The sequence below is a fragment of the Epinephelus lanceolatus genome, chromosome 14, assembly GCF_041903045.1.
Source record: "Epinephelus lanceolatus isolate andai-2023 chromosome 14, ASM4190304v1, whole genome shotgun sequence".
NCBI lineage: Eukaryota > Metazoa > Chordata > Actinopteri > Perciformes > Serranidae > Epinephelus > Epinephelus lanceolatus.
Genome location: NC_135747.1, coordinates 17,447,459 through 17,466,473, shown reverse-complemented (window position 1 = coordinate 17,466,473; position 19,015 = coordinate 17,447,459). Strand labels below are relative to the sequence as shown.

Genomic DNA, 19,015 nt, shown 5'->3' with positions numbered 1-19,015 from the left:
GGTGCACACCCTGAGGCAGTTGGGGGAACACATATCTGATGGCTAGCTGAGGATTAAGGAACACACACCAGGGAACACCTTAAAGTGGTGGGAAAGAAGATGTCTTGCACCTGTACAGCACACAGTCTACATCACACATAAGGTCACTCTGTCAAGCAGTCCAGTAAATCTTTGCTTTTGCATTGAAAAAAATGGTGTTTCTACAAAACTTGCATTCGTCAAACACTGAACAGTGACATTTGGTTCAAACGTGTTGAAAACTATTTAACCTAAAAGCACAGGAGTCTATGAAAGCATGGGCTGTGGGAATAAAATAGCTGTGCTGATTAGACTGGAAGTTTAACTGCTGTCTTCTGCTTTCAGAATGTGATGAGATTAAATCTTCTTTCTGGGTGCTGTCAAATAAGACATGAAAAAAATAGATAATGTAAGTTTCGCACACCAAAAATATATCTTTTTCAGTCTTTTTTTTTTTCATTAAAAAAGTTCTGTCAATTGCGTAAAATGCAATTTCCTCGAAACGTTTGCCTGTACGACAGATGACAGAGCGCAGTCCAGTTACAAGACCTGATAAAAATGTACTAGAATTATTAGTGTTATTATTATGAGTATAAAAAGAACCGATTTGGCCGTCTGGTAGATTTCCTGACTTGTTTAAAGAAACAAAGTTTAGACTGCTCAATAGATTCCAGTAAATACTGTACCTGAGAATGGCTGACTTTAGCAGTTCTGACTGTTTCAGCTAAACTTTCCATGCAAGGCTTATCAAATGACAAGGTTTTATGAACTGTATCCCCACTGCTTCTCTGGCCAGGAGTGAGTTTGATTCGTGCCATGCCTCTGTCTCTTAAAGAGGAATTGACCTGGCTCACTGAAATTAGCCAAAGCACAACAGCCAAGCCACAACACTGGCATGAAAGCATGTGTACCGATGCCTGTTTTAGCCCTTTTTCCACATGTGTCTGCACAGTATCCAGACACATGCAGGAGGAGTAGCTGTTGTTTCCTGACATTTTCCCAGAGGCCTGCACTTCATCATTGAGAATGTGTCATATACGCAAACACACACATGCAGATTCGTAGCTTGTGCATTGCAGCTTATGTCCGTGTTCTGAATCTGCGAAGCTTTGAAGTGACTGAGCCAGGTGGTCTGGCCACTAATTGCTCCAGACAAAATGGGTGGTGATTTGGGCCCGAAGAAAAACACACTCATCTTACACTCATCTCGCAAATGACGTGGTCTTTGACAAACGCGGAGAGACCCATGCATGTGAGGAGCAAGTGGACACAGGCAGACCTTTCACTCACATGCTAAATGGAGCCAAGTGCAAACCCTGAGCAAAAACCATAGAGAGAGAAGACAGACAGACAGATACATATACAGTGACAAATGCTCTGTTGCTCAACGAGTCTACTTTCTAAAGGAATTTCATCATCTTAAGCTCCCATAATGCCTCTTTGTTTATGTGTCTTTCCTATACAGATTTATAGACTAACTCATAAACACTCTCCAGTGTAAACTAGTGTAAACACTCCTGCTTGCCAATGCAAACAAAATAAAAAGTTTTGTGTTTATATTCTGTCCAGTTTGTGTTTGAATGCTGCATCTAACCACTTTGAGAGCATTTAGCTGAGCCAAAACAAAATCAATTTGAAATATTAAGGATTTGCCTTAAATGGCTGTCTGAGGAACAATGGACACATGCTTCTGAATACCATTGTGCCCTTATTTTGTTTCTTAGGATTTAACTTTTTTGATGCATGTATCATGTGTAGTAATTTAAGCATTTTAAGCACTCAGTGTTCCCCCTAAATTAAATATACTTGTTGGAGAAGAGTAGTCCTCAAATACAGTATTTAGACTCTTGGATGTATTCATACAGACTTGTGAAGAATCCAAACAAAATGTCGCTGAAATCAGGTCAGTAAAGTCAAGATAAAAGGCTCTCATTGGTTATTATATAATGAATATGTAGTGGATAAAAGTAACTGGGCTGATTGAAAAAAGAAAGAGCATTTCTACTATATATTGGTGTGATCCAAATTTCCATACATTACTGTGCCTCTGGCTTTGGTATTTCACAGTTAGGCTGAAGATGAGGTACAGAATGTCAAAGGTGGTTTTTAAAGGTTAATGAAAATGCTGTGGATACTAATGTAGAAAGGTTTCATTTCATGCAAATAGTCAGAAAGGTCAGACTCCCTCTGTGTTCTATATCATGTACATTAAAAGTTTAGCATTAACAGTGTACGTCTGGTTCTTTCTTTCTTTCTTTCTTTCTTTCTTTCTTTCTTTCATTCATTTAGAAGCACGATGCCCAGTTTACAGGCATCCAGTTGGTCGGCATGCTGCGTGGCATCGCCTCGGGCATGAAGTACCTGTCAGACATGGGCTACGTTCACCGAGACCTGGCAGCTCGAAACATCCTGGTCAACAGCAACCTTGTGTGTAAAGTGTCAGACTTTGGCTTGTCCCGAGTCCTGGAGGACGACCCGGAGGCTGCTTACACCACCAGGGTGAGCTGGAACACAAACACGATCTCAGGACATAAATGACAGCATGAACAAATAGGTTGGGCGCTGTACTGTCAGGGCCATTTTTACCAGTAATGAATTACTTAAAATGCAACGTTACATAAAACTCCCTGAATCATACATGGTGCTCAATAAGTTAGCCGTAAAACTACCTACAACATACCATTCTCCCTTCTTAGATAATCTCAGCAAACACACACACACACACTCTTCCATTCTTTTTTAGTTGTGATAAGATATAAATCCACAGAGCTTTGCCTCCCTGGATCACAGCACAGAAATGGCAAAACATACACCAATTGGGGAGGTCATGGAGAGGAGCACTCCAAGCACCACGTGCCCTGAAGGGAACCATTACATCTATAAGAAGTTCTGTGTGTGTGTGTGTGTGTGTGTGTGTGTGTAGTCCAGTGTTTTGTTGACCCATCCACCGCGCCAACATTCACACCAATCCTTTATTTTTATCCCAAAAGCCAAAAGTTCCTTTTTGTTTTTGCTGCATTCAATGGCAACATAGCTCACTTTTAGAGTTTTTTGTTGTAATTGAAAAATGCAATGTGCCAAGGAGACAGTTTGAGACATGGGAAATCCTATTTACTCGTCCCTTGTCTCCTGCTACATTTATTGCTTCAACCCAGGTGATGCTCAGATCGTATTTACTTTGCAACTTGACCTCAACTCTTACAACTTTTTTTAGATGATGACACTATAAAGCCTGAACAGCAATGACAGCTTGGGTTGCAATTGATTTGATTTAAGGAAAACACGAATGGAGTTTCCACAACAACTTTGCCGAACTGTCAAGAAATCACTTTGTGTCAGAAGGTAGCTCAGGGTGTTTTTTGCAACACCCTTAAAGGGGAACACCAAGAATTCCAATATGTTATTTCCATGGCCTAGGAAAGTTTGATCAATATTTGTGACCATGAGCTACTTTCTCTCAAAGCCAGAAACCAATGACGTAAATTTCTGATGTTATAGGGTATGAAGTCTGGAGCTGCTCCATAGACAATGAATGAAGTAGTGTTCTCAGTTCTGAAACAGGAAATGCACCCGTATACTCAAAACATTTATCTGGGTACTCTCAGGGTCATCTAGAATATCTCTCCCAATGCATTGTCTATGGATCAGCTCCGGACTTTATACTCTATGACATCAAAAAGTTGAGTTGTAGCACTGTAGTTTTTGGATTCATTAGATAGTTGTTCGTGTTTACTGATATTTTTGGACTGTCTTAGACCATAGGAGTAATATGATTAATTGTGAAATTGGTTGTAGCTGCCCTTTAGGCATAATGCTAAGGAAAGGATAGAATGACATCTGAAGAGAAACCGAAACAACAAAAACCTCAGCGCTGGGTGAGACAATTCAGTTTCAGAGAAATAAGGGTCACCATCTTGGAGATAAAAAAGATGACAGATCAACCTATTTGCAGCCCTCTTTGTCCTTGTTTCACTCCTTGAAGCACATGCCACAAAATGAAACATTATCAGCAGGCACGCCACACTTTCTTGTGTTTCATTCATCTGTTCTTTCTGCAGCATGTGAGTGTATATGTGTGTGGTCATTTTCATCATAGGAACCTGTGGTCTAGACCATGCGTGCAGCCCCTTTAAACACAGTATAATTTACTGGCTGAGAATTGCTTGTCAAATAAACAGTCAGTGTGCCGTTTGCCTTTCCCCCAGAAATACATAATCTAAAATAATAGGACAGAATAATAAACTCTCCAATGCTGCAGTGACTGACAATGCTCCACACATGCAAGCAGGTTTCCATCCAGCCTGCACTGGAACTTTCTTTCTTTCCCTTTTTGTTTTGTCACTTCTCTAGCATCTACTGTTAAGGCAAAATCTATGTGTGTTCCTGTGCATGTAAGTCCAGTGAGTGTGTGTAGGGTTCACACATCTTGGACTCTTGGGGGAGCAGGTGGTTGTTTTTGTGTTGGCACCATGTGTTTCTGTGTGCACCTGTGTTTATTTGTGCGACCATGTGTGTGATTGTGTGTTTTTTGGGCTCTTATACCTATAGTGTTTCTTTATGGATAATGCAGTAAAAGAGTGTGTGTTTGAGAGGGTAGTGCAAGAGGGTGTGTATGTGTCTTTGACTGCACAGCACCAGGCAGGAGCTGAGCAACTTGGCTGATGTCTCTGTTAGCTTTGGCTGCCACCGGCCTCCTTTCCTCCTCTCCTCAGCTCCATTTTCTTCATTTGTCCTGCTTCTCAGCTAGAATGACAAATGCAGCAGACAGTACAGTGAGAGGTCATGCAGGAAACTTTGGATTCGTTTGATTAATATGTTGGGTTTTTTTTTCTTTTTTAAGGTTGATACTTTTTTGATTAAAACTGGATAGCACACTTTTTTTTTGCAATACTATTCAATGTCACTTTATATGACTAATTTCAAATTCCACATTTTGGAAGTGTGGAAGCACCTTCACTCCAGGGCCTTCACACCAAATAATAATAATAATATTTCAGATATCTGTTACAGTTGTGGATGTGAGGTTTAGATCACCATGCTCAGTCCAAACCACTGAGCCAGTTGGGGTTAAAGTTTTTCAAAACAGCTCATAAAATTTCCTGAATGTTTCATGACATGTACTGTAGGCCTTTACATGAGACATAAACCTATTACACCCAATATTACATATACAGATGTAACATTTATATTCATACCATAAAACCTGACAATAACCACATTGCTGTCACCCAATGTCCCAAAGATACATTTCTGCTTTCGGGTTATTTTTCTGTGGTCTTTTATGAATTTTGTGCACAAAAGTTAATTGGAAAATATCCATCCGGACAGCGAAAGTACATGGTAATATCAGGTTGTGAGACTGTCACTGACTAACTGAAAAATCTCTCTCCTACTGTCTGTCTCTCAGGGAGGTAAGATCCCCATCCGGTGGACCGCTCCCGAGGCTATTGCCTACAGGAAGTTTACATCAGCCAGTGATGCTTGGAGTTATGGCATTGTACTCTGGGAAGTGATGTCATATGGGGAACGGCCATACTGGGAGATGTCCAATCAGGATGTGAGTACTGCAGTGTTGCCAAGCTAACTTCCTTTAGCAAGGGCGTCTGTGTGGCGCAACCACCACTGTAGCATTTCTGCCAGCTCCCACTGGTTTATATGACATGTTTAGTTTATGTTCAAGATCGTGTGAGGTTTATGGCACTTTTAGAGCAACTTTTAAACAATGTTTTTGCTAGGTTTTTGTCCTTTGGAATGCACCCGGGGTTTATGTGTTCAAACATCAACCAGAGTTCACTGATTTCTTTCTTTCGTCATATTTATTTTCATTTGTCATTCAGGCTTCGTTTTTCTTCTTTTCCAAATGAAGCAGTCTCACCACATGATGTACAAGGGTTGGTATCAACGTAGAAAAATAAAAGACATGAAAAACAACTTTAATTTACTGTCACTCAGTGGTCAGAAAACGGTGGCTAGAAGCTTAGGTGAAATCCCCAGCCACAATCCACTGATTTGTCTATCACATTGCAACAACAGTTACCACAACTCAGATAGTTTGAATCTATTTCTACTCCCCCATATTTCATCATATCTGTGCATAATTCATTAAAATACAAGTTGATCTCAAAATCATCATTTCAGCTCTAGCAAGCCTTTATGAGGGAAACAAAGTAATGTAGTGCAACGAGTACAGCCGGACACTTTAGATCATCTTAGATATAGTCTTGAAGTTGAAGTTGTCTTTTCTTCCCCACATTTAGGTAATAAAGGCTGTAGATGAAGGATATCGCCTCCCCCCACCCATGGATTGCCCGGCTACCCTCTACCAGCTGATGTTGGACTGCTGGCAGAAAGAGAGGAACAACCGCCCTAAGTTTGAACAGATTGTCAGCATCCTGGATAAACTCATCCGTAACCCCGGTAGCCTCAAAATCACGGCCAACACCACTTCCAGGTATCAGACAGATGTTTCACCATTCATTTGTTTTCATTTTTGGTGTTTGTTGAAAGCAGCATGCACAAAGACACACACATTGTCTGCAGGTGGAGGCGCTTTGAATCACAAAATTCTAAAAATAAGCAGGTAAAGCTGGAAATCTGGCTGTTGTCTTCTTAGCTGCTTTTTGCTCCTGCTTTGGTTTCCATTCACTTGACTAGACGACACCTGTCTCTAGGCAGTCCAACATTGCAAGTAGTTCCCATTACCTTCCATGCACAGCATTATGGGTTATTGCTGGTCAAAGCACTTCCTGCTCTGGGATCCCAAAGCCTTGGGACAGCAATGGCAGTTGTAGTTTCATTTTCTATGGATGAAGCACAATTCACCATGATTAATGCACTGGGAAACAAAAAGACCAAGGGATGTGGTTGTTAAGAAAGACATTTTTGTATTAGATTTCAATTTCTGTCTCCCCTGGTGCACTTCTGTTTATATTTGGAGCCAAGCAGTACATGAGCTGGACATAAACACTGCCTTCCTGCTTCCTGTGTTTGCAAGGTTTTGCATGAAACTTAGCTTGACTCATCACACATTACTATGACATATCGTTCATCTTTCCCTTTGCCACGCAGTCTAATGTCATACTCCTCTCTACCTTTCCCTTGCTCTTATGTGAAAATTTCCCCTCATTTTTACCCTCACTTATGCTTTGCTCCTTTGTTGGGACCACCATTCTCTCCCAGGGGGCCGTGGGGAACCCGGGCAGCCCATGTACAGTTGTCAGTTCTGAGCAGGGAGGGGGACAGGCGCTGGGTCTGCGGCAGACAGCCGCAGTATTATGGAGACGTCAAAGCTCATAACATTGACTAATGATTTCTTAAGAAAGTGAAAATAGGTCCCTTGGAGTTTGCATGTAATTTCCCTGATTGGCTTTTAAGTCGGCTGTGGTGATTTATGAGAACTGTGCCTGTATGTGTGTATCTGAGTGTGTGTGTGTGTGTGGTAGTGGCAGTTACACAGCGGGAGCAGCTGCACTCAGCTCCACACACCTCGTTTGTCTCAGGGCTGTCCTGGCTGGCTAATGGAGCACCCCCTCCTTCTCAAAGCCTACACCAAAGCCTGGGACCGGAGCGGAGCATCTGGAGGCTTCAGGGGTGGGACCTGGTCAGAGTTTACTGTCCCTGCATGTGGATGGAGAGAAACTGGGGTCAGTGGGCCAAAGTTGGCTGTCAGAGACTAATTATGGGCCAACAGAAGCTAAGTCAGGGTTAGAGGCCACTGTCTATCTGATTGGCTTTACAGGGTGTCGAAAATGTCTGAAATCAAAGGCTATCTGGTTTTCAAACTGAAATGTGTTTTCTCTGTGTTCGGTGAAACCTGACAATGGTTGTTACCAAAGCACTATAATGCAACTAGTACTCCTTCTAAAAACATGTCAATCAATGCAGTGGTAAGTAATGCACTGATTCAGATTTACTTGGTCTGGGCTTTTTACATAATAAGCTTTTTCCCCAAGCCGTACAAAGCAAAATGAATAATGACAAGCCTCTGTGAACCTGTAACAACAAATCAAATCTATTGCATTACTCCTCTCTGTAATTCATTTTCAAACAAACTCTGTCTGGAGAATAGGGATCTTTGCTTCATTTTCAGTAGTTTGGGCTGGGCTGGAAATGGGGTTGGAATTGAAACAAGAGTGAACCCGTTCCCTGGCAAAGGGTTCGGGAGAAAGTATCTGGAACTGGGGCTGGAGGCCATGGCTGCAGATGGAACTGAGCTGGTGTGGATCTTGGCTTGTAGGGTGAGGTTGGGGCAGGGAATGGAAACAAAAGAACAGTTTCAATTGGTGGAAGGAAACCAGTTTGGGTACTAAAGAAAGCAGGTATTGGGATAATGATATATATCAAAATGGCAAAATGTATAAATAGGAGGAAATACAAAATTGGGTTGGAGACACAAGATTGGTACTGAGCCTTGCAGATTCAGTGCACTGAAAACCAGTACCGTTAAATGACATTAACATTTATTATGTTAAAAATGTGTAAGCTAATTTAAAAACTAAAACTCTTCACTGAAATGCGGCTAGTAATTCAGATTAAGAGTTCAGAGTAGGAGCCATGCATGCTTGACTGGAATCAAATCAAAATGTCACACTTGAATCAATTTAGGTTAATAGCTTCCCTCAGACCACCCGAGTTTGATTGTATTGAAACTACATCATATCCATCACATCCAACAGAGGCAGATGATACATAATGGCCACATATGAGAATTTTAATTCGAAGGCCTAATATTGGCCTGAAATCGGTCTAACCCCTCCCAGAGACACCCTGGGAATTGTCCCAGTAACACAGTGAGAGGTAAAATTCCTCCCACTCTGTCCTGCCCACATGTATCTGTTCAAGCTCTTCTCCTCATCCACCTCGCTCCTCCCTTGAGAGCTCTAAAAACGAGAGACTACACAGCCCTGGTTATTTAGAGGTCAAAAGAATGAAAGATAGAACAGAAAAGAGGAAGGGAAATGAAAACATGAAGGGGGGTAGAATTTATTCTCTCTCCGGTGTATTTATACTTCCTCCTGTTCGAGCGGGTGTTTTCTGCGTTCCTATAAGGTGTTAAGACCAGGAGGGGTTTTAAACACCCCCCCAACGTCAGACAGATGCTTTCTTTTCCCTTCATTTTCCCCTTCATAGCATCCCTCTGTTTCCCTGTTTCCTCTCCAATCATCTTGTCTCTTGAGCTGCTGTGAGATGTTGCTGAAAGTGTAACAACAAAGGAAACAAAGAAAATGATAAGGGAGGGGAAACAAGGTCATTTGCAGTTTATCTCTCGGAGGAGACAGGAGAGGGGGAAAGAAGCTGAGGATGAAGGCGAGGATGAGATCAGAGGAGGAAAGGAAGAAAAGTGGTACAGGAAAGGAGAGGAGGGGATCAATAATCCTACAAAAACGATGAACATTTTTATCCTGACAGCCCAGAAAGTTGTAATCTATGACGTTTTGGATCTAACTATATTTTTGACCTAACTTTTTTTTTCAGCAAATGTATAATGGAAAAAAAGTAATTCATAACCATCACAATCATTTCTTGCTATATATATAGCCTATACACAGCATTTTTGGCTTTCTTTTTCTTTAAAATAGAAAAAAAATCTGCTGTCTACTGAGATTCACAGACTCACACACTTCCTTCTTTTCCCCCCATGCAAACCACCCCCACTTTCTAACCCCCAATTCCCTCCTTTTCCTACAAACCAGTCTCTCCAGGGGGTCCTGGGGGGCCCTCTGCATTTTGACAGGCCTCTGATCTGGCAGGAAAAGACTCAATCATTGTAACAACACCCACTCCACTGCCTCAAATGCATCCTTTTTTTTCCTGTCTCTGCTGGAGTTGTCATCTCGCTTTTCTTCTCTCTACATACAGCTTATTATGGGGTTTTTGTCTATGTTGTTTGATGGCAGCTTGATGATTTTCTATTGTAACATTCTTTTGATTGTATTTTGCTTCTTTAAATTAAAATATATTGCATCAGTATGCATGGTACAGAAAACATGTCTAGTTTGCCAGTATAATTAGGTACCTCTCATCTCCAACAGGCAGGGAAAACTACAGACAAAGTAGTTACCCATGTCAGAATAATGACAACTAAACTAAAGAACTTTTTTATTTATCATTTTTAAAATTGAATTATTCATTTTTAAACCATGCTTTAATGTAAGAGCACACATACATGTAAAGTTTAACAAATAAGAGTATGTGTGGCTATACAAATATCTACCTTAATATTATACGTCTTATTCTGAGACAAGATAATTATCAAGTAAAAATTGGAAAATGGCAAAATTGTGTATTGTAGTAGACACAATGTATCCTCCACCACTCTGAAGCAAAGCACACTTTTTATTTGAGATAAAATATCTAAAAATGATACATTTGTTCCCAAGAGAGTTGAGGAAGCACATGGTTGTGCTATTTAATTTTATAATTTTACATACATTCCTTAGAGTTCCAATGCCTCTTTCACAAAAAAAAGACCCAAACAGTATTGAAACAATCTAACTAAAAGAAAATGTCTCGATTGTATTTACCTGCTGTATAGTTTTACGCCCTCCTAATTCCCAAAAGGTAGCCTAACCTTGAGTAATATTTCCTACATTCTCACACACAGCAGCTCCAAGCCTCCCTGCCAATCCAAATCAGTCAGGCGGAGGCCGACTTCCTGGTATTCTAATGAGTTTATTTACAAGGCTATGAATAGTATTCCCTGTGGGAGAACTACCTTTTTCTGTCCTGTCCTGTCCTGCCTTGTTTGCAAGAATCTATTCCCTTGTGTGCATGTGTGTGTGCACATATGTGTGTGTGTGTTTGCCTGTCTTGACGCAGGTGCCTTTGTCTAGTCTGCAAGACAGGTGCAGCATGTCCTTATAAAAAACAGAGTGTCTTTGCAACCCAGTTTTAAATGCCACTCACCAAATCCGCAAAAAACACTCAACATGCTTTAACTGATCCCTTATTTGGCTACTGATCGTTATGTTTTGAGTCCCAGATTGACCTTATGTGGTTTGACCTGGTTTCCCATGTCTTGCCTTGATGTGATTGGGTTTCACAGCACCAAAGTGAACCCCCTTTGTATAAGACACAGCATCAGACTGACATCAGAGATTGGACGCTGATAGAGAAAATAGCTTTCTTTGTCATCTTAAGCGTCCCCTACACTCTCTTCCATTTCACTCTGTATGTCTTTCCACCTCTAGTCCTTCCTCTTCCCCCGTCCTCGGCAACCATCAATCAGAGTGAGTCAGAACAGCGCCTGCAGCCTTTCCTTCACCCTCTACTGTTGACTGAGCACTCTAAAGCCCAATGCGGTGCATTTAATTTGATTTGATCCAATTGAAACCATCAAGTCTAATCAAATCTAATGTTGCATTTTGCAGCATGGTACATGTAGTGCAGGAAACGGTAATGACATTAGACAGAAACTGATGCCGCTTTTGTTAGTAATCTTGTTCTTGAATATGTTAAATACATTATGGAAATATTTTGTGTGACAGTTTGATTTCCCCCCTGTATTCAAAGCCCAAAGGCACTGTGCAGGTTTACTGTATGCAACAGACACATATGGCCCGTCTCTCTGTCTGTGTGTGTGTGTGTGTGTGTGTGTGTGTGTGCGTGTGTGCGTGTGTGCATGTGTGTGTGTGTGTGTGTGTGTGTGTGTGTGTCTATGGTTCCCTGATGAGTGCCGTTCAATCAGATCAAGAGGTCTGGGTTACATTTAGTTCTGTGAAGGTATGCAAGCACAGGATGTGTACAATAGCATATTTGTTGAAATATATACAGATAATTACATTTTCTACACATATATAATGGTATATAATAGATTTTTTCTTAAAGAATTAATTTGATTCACTTCCATTACAGTCACCATTGCGTTCACCGCCAAATTAGATTTCATCTCACTTGTCAATAAATGTATAACTTCCCATCAACAGACCATGTACAAGTATGTACAGCCATGCACTCTATAGTCAACATGTTTTGCCATTGAAGTAACAACATATAACATCAGTGAGGGTAGTGGTAAAACATTTAGTGTATTTCCTGGTGACATCTACATGATTAAAATGTACAAAGTCAGTCAAGTAAAGTCTTATGTGCAGGAGTATTGCGATGGAATTTGAAAATGATCAGTGCAACACTGGGGCCCATCATGACATAGCTACTTAGTGTTATCAGTGCACAAATGACAGCAACTAGATGATGAAAGATCTGTTCACACTGCTGGCTAGTTACAGGAGTAGCAATAGTAGATAGCGGCAGCAATAACCAACAGCATTGATGGTTTGAACAAAATAGCATGAGTAAAAACTGGAGGATGGGTCCACTGGCCAGTGAACATAAAAAAGCCTGCTAGGAATTTTGCACAACACTCACACATGACATACTCCTCTGTCTGCAACATTCATTGAAGCAGTCTATTGCTGCCAATGACTTTGCTACACTGCTCATTATCAACATGTGCAACACTGCTCCAAACATTGCTGCTTCTTATGATGCTGCTCACGTAGTATCTCATGAACCCTGCCCCTCAAAGTGTCCACCTGTAGGCTTTGCGTTCCCTGGGGGAAAGTTTCTTCTTCTCCCCATTCCATTCTGTGCTGATTCATTGTGGGGAGTGACAAGATCAGAGTTTATAAGCCAAATGCCAACTCTGTAAATACTTAGTATTCACATCATAATGACGCTAATGCCTTTGTGTTTCTGAAATGACTCTAAAAACTCTGCTTTATTTATCTGAATATATTACAGGCCATTACTCAAGGGGATTTGTTTATTCACTGTCCATCAGTGTGTGTTCTTATATTACTCCTTGTCCTGTGTGCCCTCAGGCCAGCCAACTTGTTGTTGGACAGGAGCAGTTCAGAGGTTCCCGCGATGGGGACGCTGGGTGACTGGATGGATGGAATGAGGACCTTGCCCTGCAAAGAGGCCTTCTCTGGGGTCAGCTACAGCTCCTGTGACACCCTGGCCAAGACCTCCACCGAGTAAGACAACCACACACACAGACACACACACTAAGCTACTCTGCCCATTCATGTCAGCAGTGTTTACAGGGCCCCAGTACCCGTGGCAAGGCCCAGGAATTTGAAGAGACTCTTGGTGAAGAACACACACACACACACACACACACACACAAATACTCTTGTTCTCACTAAGTAAAGAAAGCTATAGAGCCCTTACTAAAGGTGTCCAGATGACTCATGGTAATTCATAATGACAGGCCTTTAGCCACACTCTCGTATGACAGTATGACCACAGAGGGAGAAGCTGAGAGCATTAGAAGAATGAGAGATAAGTAGAGAAACAGAAAAAAGAAGAGAGAAAGAGAGGAGAGGAGTTGTGAGTTCCATAAGGGAGAGAGGATAAAAGAGAAACTATTGAGGGAGGGAATGAGAGGGGAGATTTGACAAGATAAAAGGGCAGAGAGAGGGGCCTGTGAAAGAGCAAATAAAGGCATAGCTGTCAAATAGGTATGCATGGCACTCTCTATACTGTGAAGCATTAAAATGCAGAGCAAAGATCAAGCAAAGGTTGTCAGAAAACTATTTTGACGCCAAATCCAGAGAAATTATATGTGGAGAGCACACACTGCAGGACCTACAGTATGATGACCTGTGTCACAATGACCATATAACAAAGCCTGGTCAGTCATTGTTTCGTCAGTTCAGATATGGGGTCATACCTTACAAAATATAAACGAAATCCATAGAATTTCTTAGCAGCTGCACAGCATATGCAAATGTAATCCAGTAGTAGTATTAGGAACTTTTGGTGGGATATGACATTAGAGTCAGGGTATTTGTCACAGCACAGGGTTTAGTAAATCAATGTCCCTGGATAAAAGAGAGTTAGTACCAGACAGAGATTAGAGGTTTGACTCTGCTGACAGGATCCTCGGGCTGACAAAAGGTTCTGAGATAGTGGATCAGGTTCTGGCAAGAGTCCTGTGCTGGCAGACTGAAAGGAATTATGAATCCCGAGCACAGTGATAATAGACTAGGAGATTATACTGATGAACAAGCCACCTTTGGACTTGTGGGTCAGAGTGCAGCTACTTGGGAAAATTAAGGACAGCTACTACTACTTTTATATCTCTTTGTTGCTTTCTTTTTTTGTCAAAGACAGAGTGCAGACTTTTTCTGGCACTTTTTTCCCCAGACTTTCTCTCTTTCTCCCTCGCTCTGTCGACCTGCTGCTGGTTTAATTGATGTGGAATGTGACCGGGTAAATAATTGGACATTTCTAATCATTGTGATCAAAGCAGCCACTCACTGTGGTGATGGCAGCAGCAGGGGACGCAAGGGCAGCTGGGGAGCGGTGGTCAGTGCTGCAGCGAGCTGTAACTCCTGTCAATAACTGACCAAACCAGATAGTCATTAACAGTGCTGGGCTTAAAGGTGAAGTGTGTAGGATTTAGTGGCATCTAGTGGTGAGGCTGCAGATTGCAACCAACTGAAATTTCTCCAGTTTGCCAGGCGTGGAGGAGAACTACAGTGGCTGATGCAAAAAAACACAGAAACACGAATGGCCCTATCTAGAGCCAGTGTTTGGTTTGTCTGCTCTGGGCTACTGTAGAACAACATGGAGGAGGAAAGACTCCGTATGTACATATAAACAGCTCATTCTATAGTAAGGCAAACTCAATGATCCTTATTTTCAGGCGACTGTAAACGACTGAAGACATAGTAATTAATATTATTTACCTTTTCTGACAATCGATGCCCCTGAATCCTGCACACCAGACTTTTAATACATTAGAAAGAAGCAGCATATAATGTGTGCCCTTTTGAATAATGATGAATTGTAGAGTTGATGTCACAAGTTAGCCAGTAGGGACCATTTAATCTACTATGAATAGAACAAGACTTTAAAACTTCCCACATTGGCAGCTTTGAATTGCAAAGTATTGAAACTTCAATATGTTAAAACTACATTCCGTACAAATATAATAAGGCTCCTATTAGGAAAGTGTGAAGTGATAAAGAAGAGACACCAAATGAATAAGAGGCCAGATGCAGCTTTTCTTTGAAGAGAGACCTTTTTAGGGTGATAATAATGAGACTTTTTGATATAGATTTTCTCTCTCATTCTTTCTCATCTTATTTTTCTCAGTTGCAGCTCGATTTATTTCGCTGTTTCTCTTTTTCTCAAGGGCACTACACAAAAGATGTATTTTTTCTATTGACACTTTTCATGCCATTTATATGAATGAATATGTTCAATCAATTAAAAGTTGTCTCCAGTCAGCATGTTACAAAACAGAAAAGCTTACACTGCAGACTGGGTGGAAGTTCATGTCGGGTATTGGTGAAATATATCCCAGATAAACTGCACTACAGTAACCTCCCACTAAAGAAATCATATCGGTATGTGTTGCTTTTTTCCGTTGCTAGATGCTAAATTGGATCACTGCAGTATTAATCCACTGAAGGCTGCAGCTAAGGCACTCAAGGCTAGCTCAGCTACAAGGCTAGCAGCCTTGGCTGAGGCTGTGCATTGCTCAATATAGATTGCTCTATTGATTTGTACAGTCTTAATCTAGTCCTTGATATTCAGCACAAGGCTTGGCAATGTTCTGACCTCTGAGGAACAGTAATCATACTTGGCTGCAGTGTGCTGACTCATCTGCTGGAGTAATTGAAGTCTTTTTTTTTCAAGATGGGATGAAATGGATTGACTAGGAAATACCGCATCATTTGGACTATTTTCTTCATCTAGACAGAGTGCATGCAAAGTTCATTTCAGGTATTTGATTGGGGAAGTGATGAACTTGAATTGCAACAAAAAGGAAAGCAACTTGAAGCGGTATAACGCTGACATTTTCTTGCACAGCGGTCTGTGCACAGGCTCTGCACTCCTGCCAACCAGGACAAACCCATCAACCCTGTCTGGTACCCAAACTTTACCCAGCATCCGCTTTCTTTCAGAAACTCAAAACATGACATAACAAATTAGACACTGACTTGTGTCCATGTGTATTTATTAAGTGATACAGTTTTAAACAGTGTTGTCTGTTCAGAGAAAACACCAAAATTCACATTTAATTACATTGAAGGAAGACATCCCCAGCAGGAGCTTTACTCTGGAATGATGGAAAGTGCTGAGTTAACGCTGACCCGCTGTAGAAAGGAACTTTCAACTGTTAATAATTTCATGTAATGGTGTGTGCGTGTGTTAGTGTGTGTGTGTGTTTCTCAAAGTATGATTTATAACTGTACCAAATGTTAATCTATTCTCATTTCATCACTGTATGTTCTTGAGATGATCCATGTGGCTGATCACGATGTGGAAAACATTCATTTACACTTATTATGAGGAGAGTATGCTGGCTCAGAAATGCAAAGCTTTGGTGATGCAAAGAGAAGATGACAACACAACTGCCTTGACTCTAAAAAGAACAGCATTACAGCACAACAGAGATGAATTATAGTGTTTCAAATATATACACAGTGTCCAAGGCATCAAAACTTGTCTACTTGTGGTTCAACTGTCCGCAGTAACTTTCATTGGGAACATTTCTAGAAATCCAGTGACATACTTGGAAACCAGAACAGTGCATTGCATAGCTTTTGCTAAGTTGAAGAACAACTTTACGACACATGAATTTAAGTTTGTCTCTCCTAAAAACTGTTCTGTTGTGAGTTTATGCCTTTATGTGTCTTATTTTGTTTCAAATGCTGTTGCTCTTTTGGACAGCCTAAGGGTAGAATGTCGGGTAGTGACCAATAAATACAGGATTTTCTGTATATTTAGAGCAATGCCGGACCTAGCACATTTAGCTAACAGACAATATATTTTTGGCTTCCAGCTTCTGGGTGGTGCCCTAGGCGGCTACCTATGTTGCCTTTAGGAAGGTCTGCCACTGATTTCGAGATCATAACATGTTCGCCACCATGTTCCCGAAACATGGGAGTTACTGTCAATGGTTTTTCAAGCTCAGAGTATCTCCTTTTCTTGACTGTAACGTTGATGTTTGATTTACACTGCATATCTAAAGCCACATTGTTAAGCTTGATTCACTGTTGACATCCAGTTTAAAATGTTAATGTTGCTGGGCCTGGCTGTTTCTCAGTAGAGTGGTTCTGACGGAGGTCCACGTCACACCGGCCACTTGCCCAGAATGGGAGCCATCCATGGGAATCACCACTCTCTAACGCCCAGCTCCTCTCCGCCTCCTCAGGCTCTGGATGGTGGGTGGAGGATAACGGACCAGGCCACCGCCTGGGAGCAGTAACCTGCCTCCAGAATCACTGATGGGCTTCCACTCGTCTGACTTTTAAAGGGATAGTTCATTGATTTTCAGTGAAAACTCAATAGCTGTGTTTCTATCCAACTATAAGCTGCAATGGCAAAGATACTGCATTATGAGTGTATGGATGGAAACATAGCTACTGTCTCACTATAGCATACTGGTGCTGTTTTTACTGCACCCAAAGGCAAAAACCCCATTCAGTTTTCTTTATTTTAAACTCTATGAAAATACAAAATAGATAGTACTGCTTACTTTTACATGAACTATCCCTTTACATTGCAGCACAGAGTGAAGCAATATTGTGATTTCCTTCACTTTCAGTGTCTGGCTGGCCGAGATGTTCCTTAATGCTGTTTTGGCTGCTTTGGAGAACTAAAGTCTCTGCTTGCATCTGAATAATATGCACCTTATTGAAACTATTTTCGAATAATATCTAACGTCTTAATGGGCAAAAGTGTTTGTTGTAGCAATGCCACCACTCAGGCTGCAACTTTTCTGCTTCTACTAATATAATAACAATGTTGTTACTCCTAGATGAGCACAAGAGATGAGCCTTAACATGAACTGTTACTTCCTGTGTTATCAACAATGCTCTGTGTGCAGATCTCTGTGTATATGATGTAGTTTAAGGTTTTTACTGTATGTTTCAAAACGGTTTTGACTCTTTCATTGAACTAACTACTGTGTGTATTTGATGTGTATGATGCATAACACATGTAAAACTGACACTGTGATTCTAATTTAGTTAAAATATTCTTCTCATACAAATGTTTTCCTACACTTGAATGCATGTAACTAATCTTTAAAGAGCTTCTGAGAGTAAGTTAACTGGTGTATCTGAATTAGGGTGTAATATTCTGCACATGTTCCAGTGCTGCTCCTCTGCACATACTTATACCTACCCTGTCAACGAAATCCAGCTCAATGCAATGCAGGAAACTGGGTCTTTTATGCCACCATGGCCCTCCCATGTTTCCTCAACTGACAGGGTCATAATAGCAGCTGTCAGTGTAGCCCCATAGGCCCACCTCCCAGTTTGTTAGTAATGGAGAGTGGAGGCAACAACCCACTCCACCCCTAGACCCCTTCAGGGTATTTGGCAGCCCAGTGGCCTTCTGGGAAATGCAGTTCTTTGTGAATGACAGATGCACAGGAAAGTGAAGGGAGCAGCACTGGGAGCATGTCATTAAATGTCACGTGGGTGTCACATCCTCCATCACTAATGCACACTTTCCATGTTTTTCTCCCCATCTTTTCCCCCTCGTCATGTCTCCCTCGCTGATTGTGTCTGGTTTTTCGACCTCTCCTGCTCTTCCCTCTCTCGCTCCCTCTCTCCTTCATAAACCAGGGATCTGAAAAAGGTTGGTGTGACTATCGTAGGACCGCAGAAGAAGATCGTGAGCAGCCTCAAAGCCCTAGATTCCCACACCAAGAATGGCCCAGTACCTGTTTAAGAAATGAACCCAGCAAGTTAAAAGAACCAGAGACTTGTCTGTCGGTGTGGTTGCTAATCACAGTCTAACACAGTGGCTTCATATGTAAACTGAAAACGGATGGAAATGAAGGAAAAATATGTGATCGAAATGAGGGCTTTTGTTGTTTCGTTGAAAGACGATATCAAGTCCTGACAGAGAAACGGGAAGGAGTTCAGTACAGACCTGCCAGCTCATTAACTGGCTGACTCTTTGACCCTCCGTCCCTCCATGCCCAAGTTGAGATGCCTTACAGACAAATAGGGGGGTTAGAGAGAGC

The 19,015-nt window shown here is 41.4% G+C and overlaps 1 protein-coding gene across 5 annotated transcripts in view; it reads left to right on the top strand.

The window, feature by feature from the left end:
• epha3 (eph receptor A3) overlaps positions 1 to 18,815 on the top strand; it is a 112,113-nt gene extending 93,298 nt beyond the window's left edge. For 2 of the 5 annotated variants that reach the window (XM_078174412.1, XM_033616361.2), the window contains exons 13-18: positions 2,308 to 2,517; positions 5,426 to 5,575; positions 6,276 to 6,469; positions 12,840 to 12,995; positions 17,084 to 17,201; positions 18,612 to 18,815. In XM_078174412.1, the coding sequence (XP_078030538.1) occupies positions 2,308 to 2,517; positions 5,426 to 5,575; positions 6,276 to 6,469; positions 12,840 to 12,995; positions 17,084 to 17,165 (792 nt within the window). In that variant the 3' untranslated portion in view covers positions 17,166 to 17,201; positions 18,612 to 18,815. The remainder of the gene's footprint in view (positions 1 to 2,307; positions 2,518 to 5,425; positions 5,576 to 6,275; positions 6,470 to 12,839; positions 12,996 to 17,083; positions 17,202 to 18,611) is intronic. The other 3 variants (XM_033616347.2, XM_033616340.2, XM_078174413.1) reach the window with 2 other exon arrangements.
• The last annotated feature ends 200 nt before the right edge of the window (positions 18,816 to 19,015 follow it).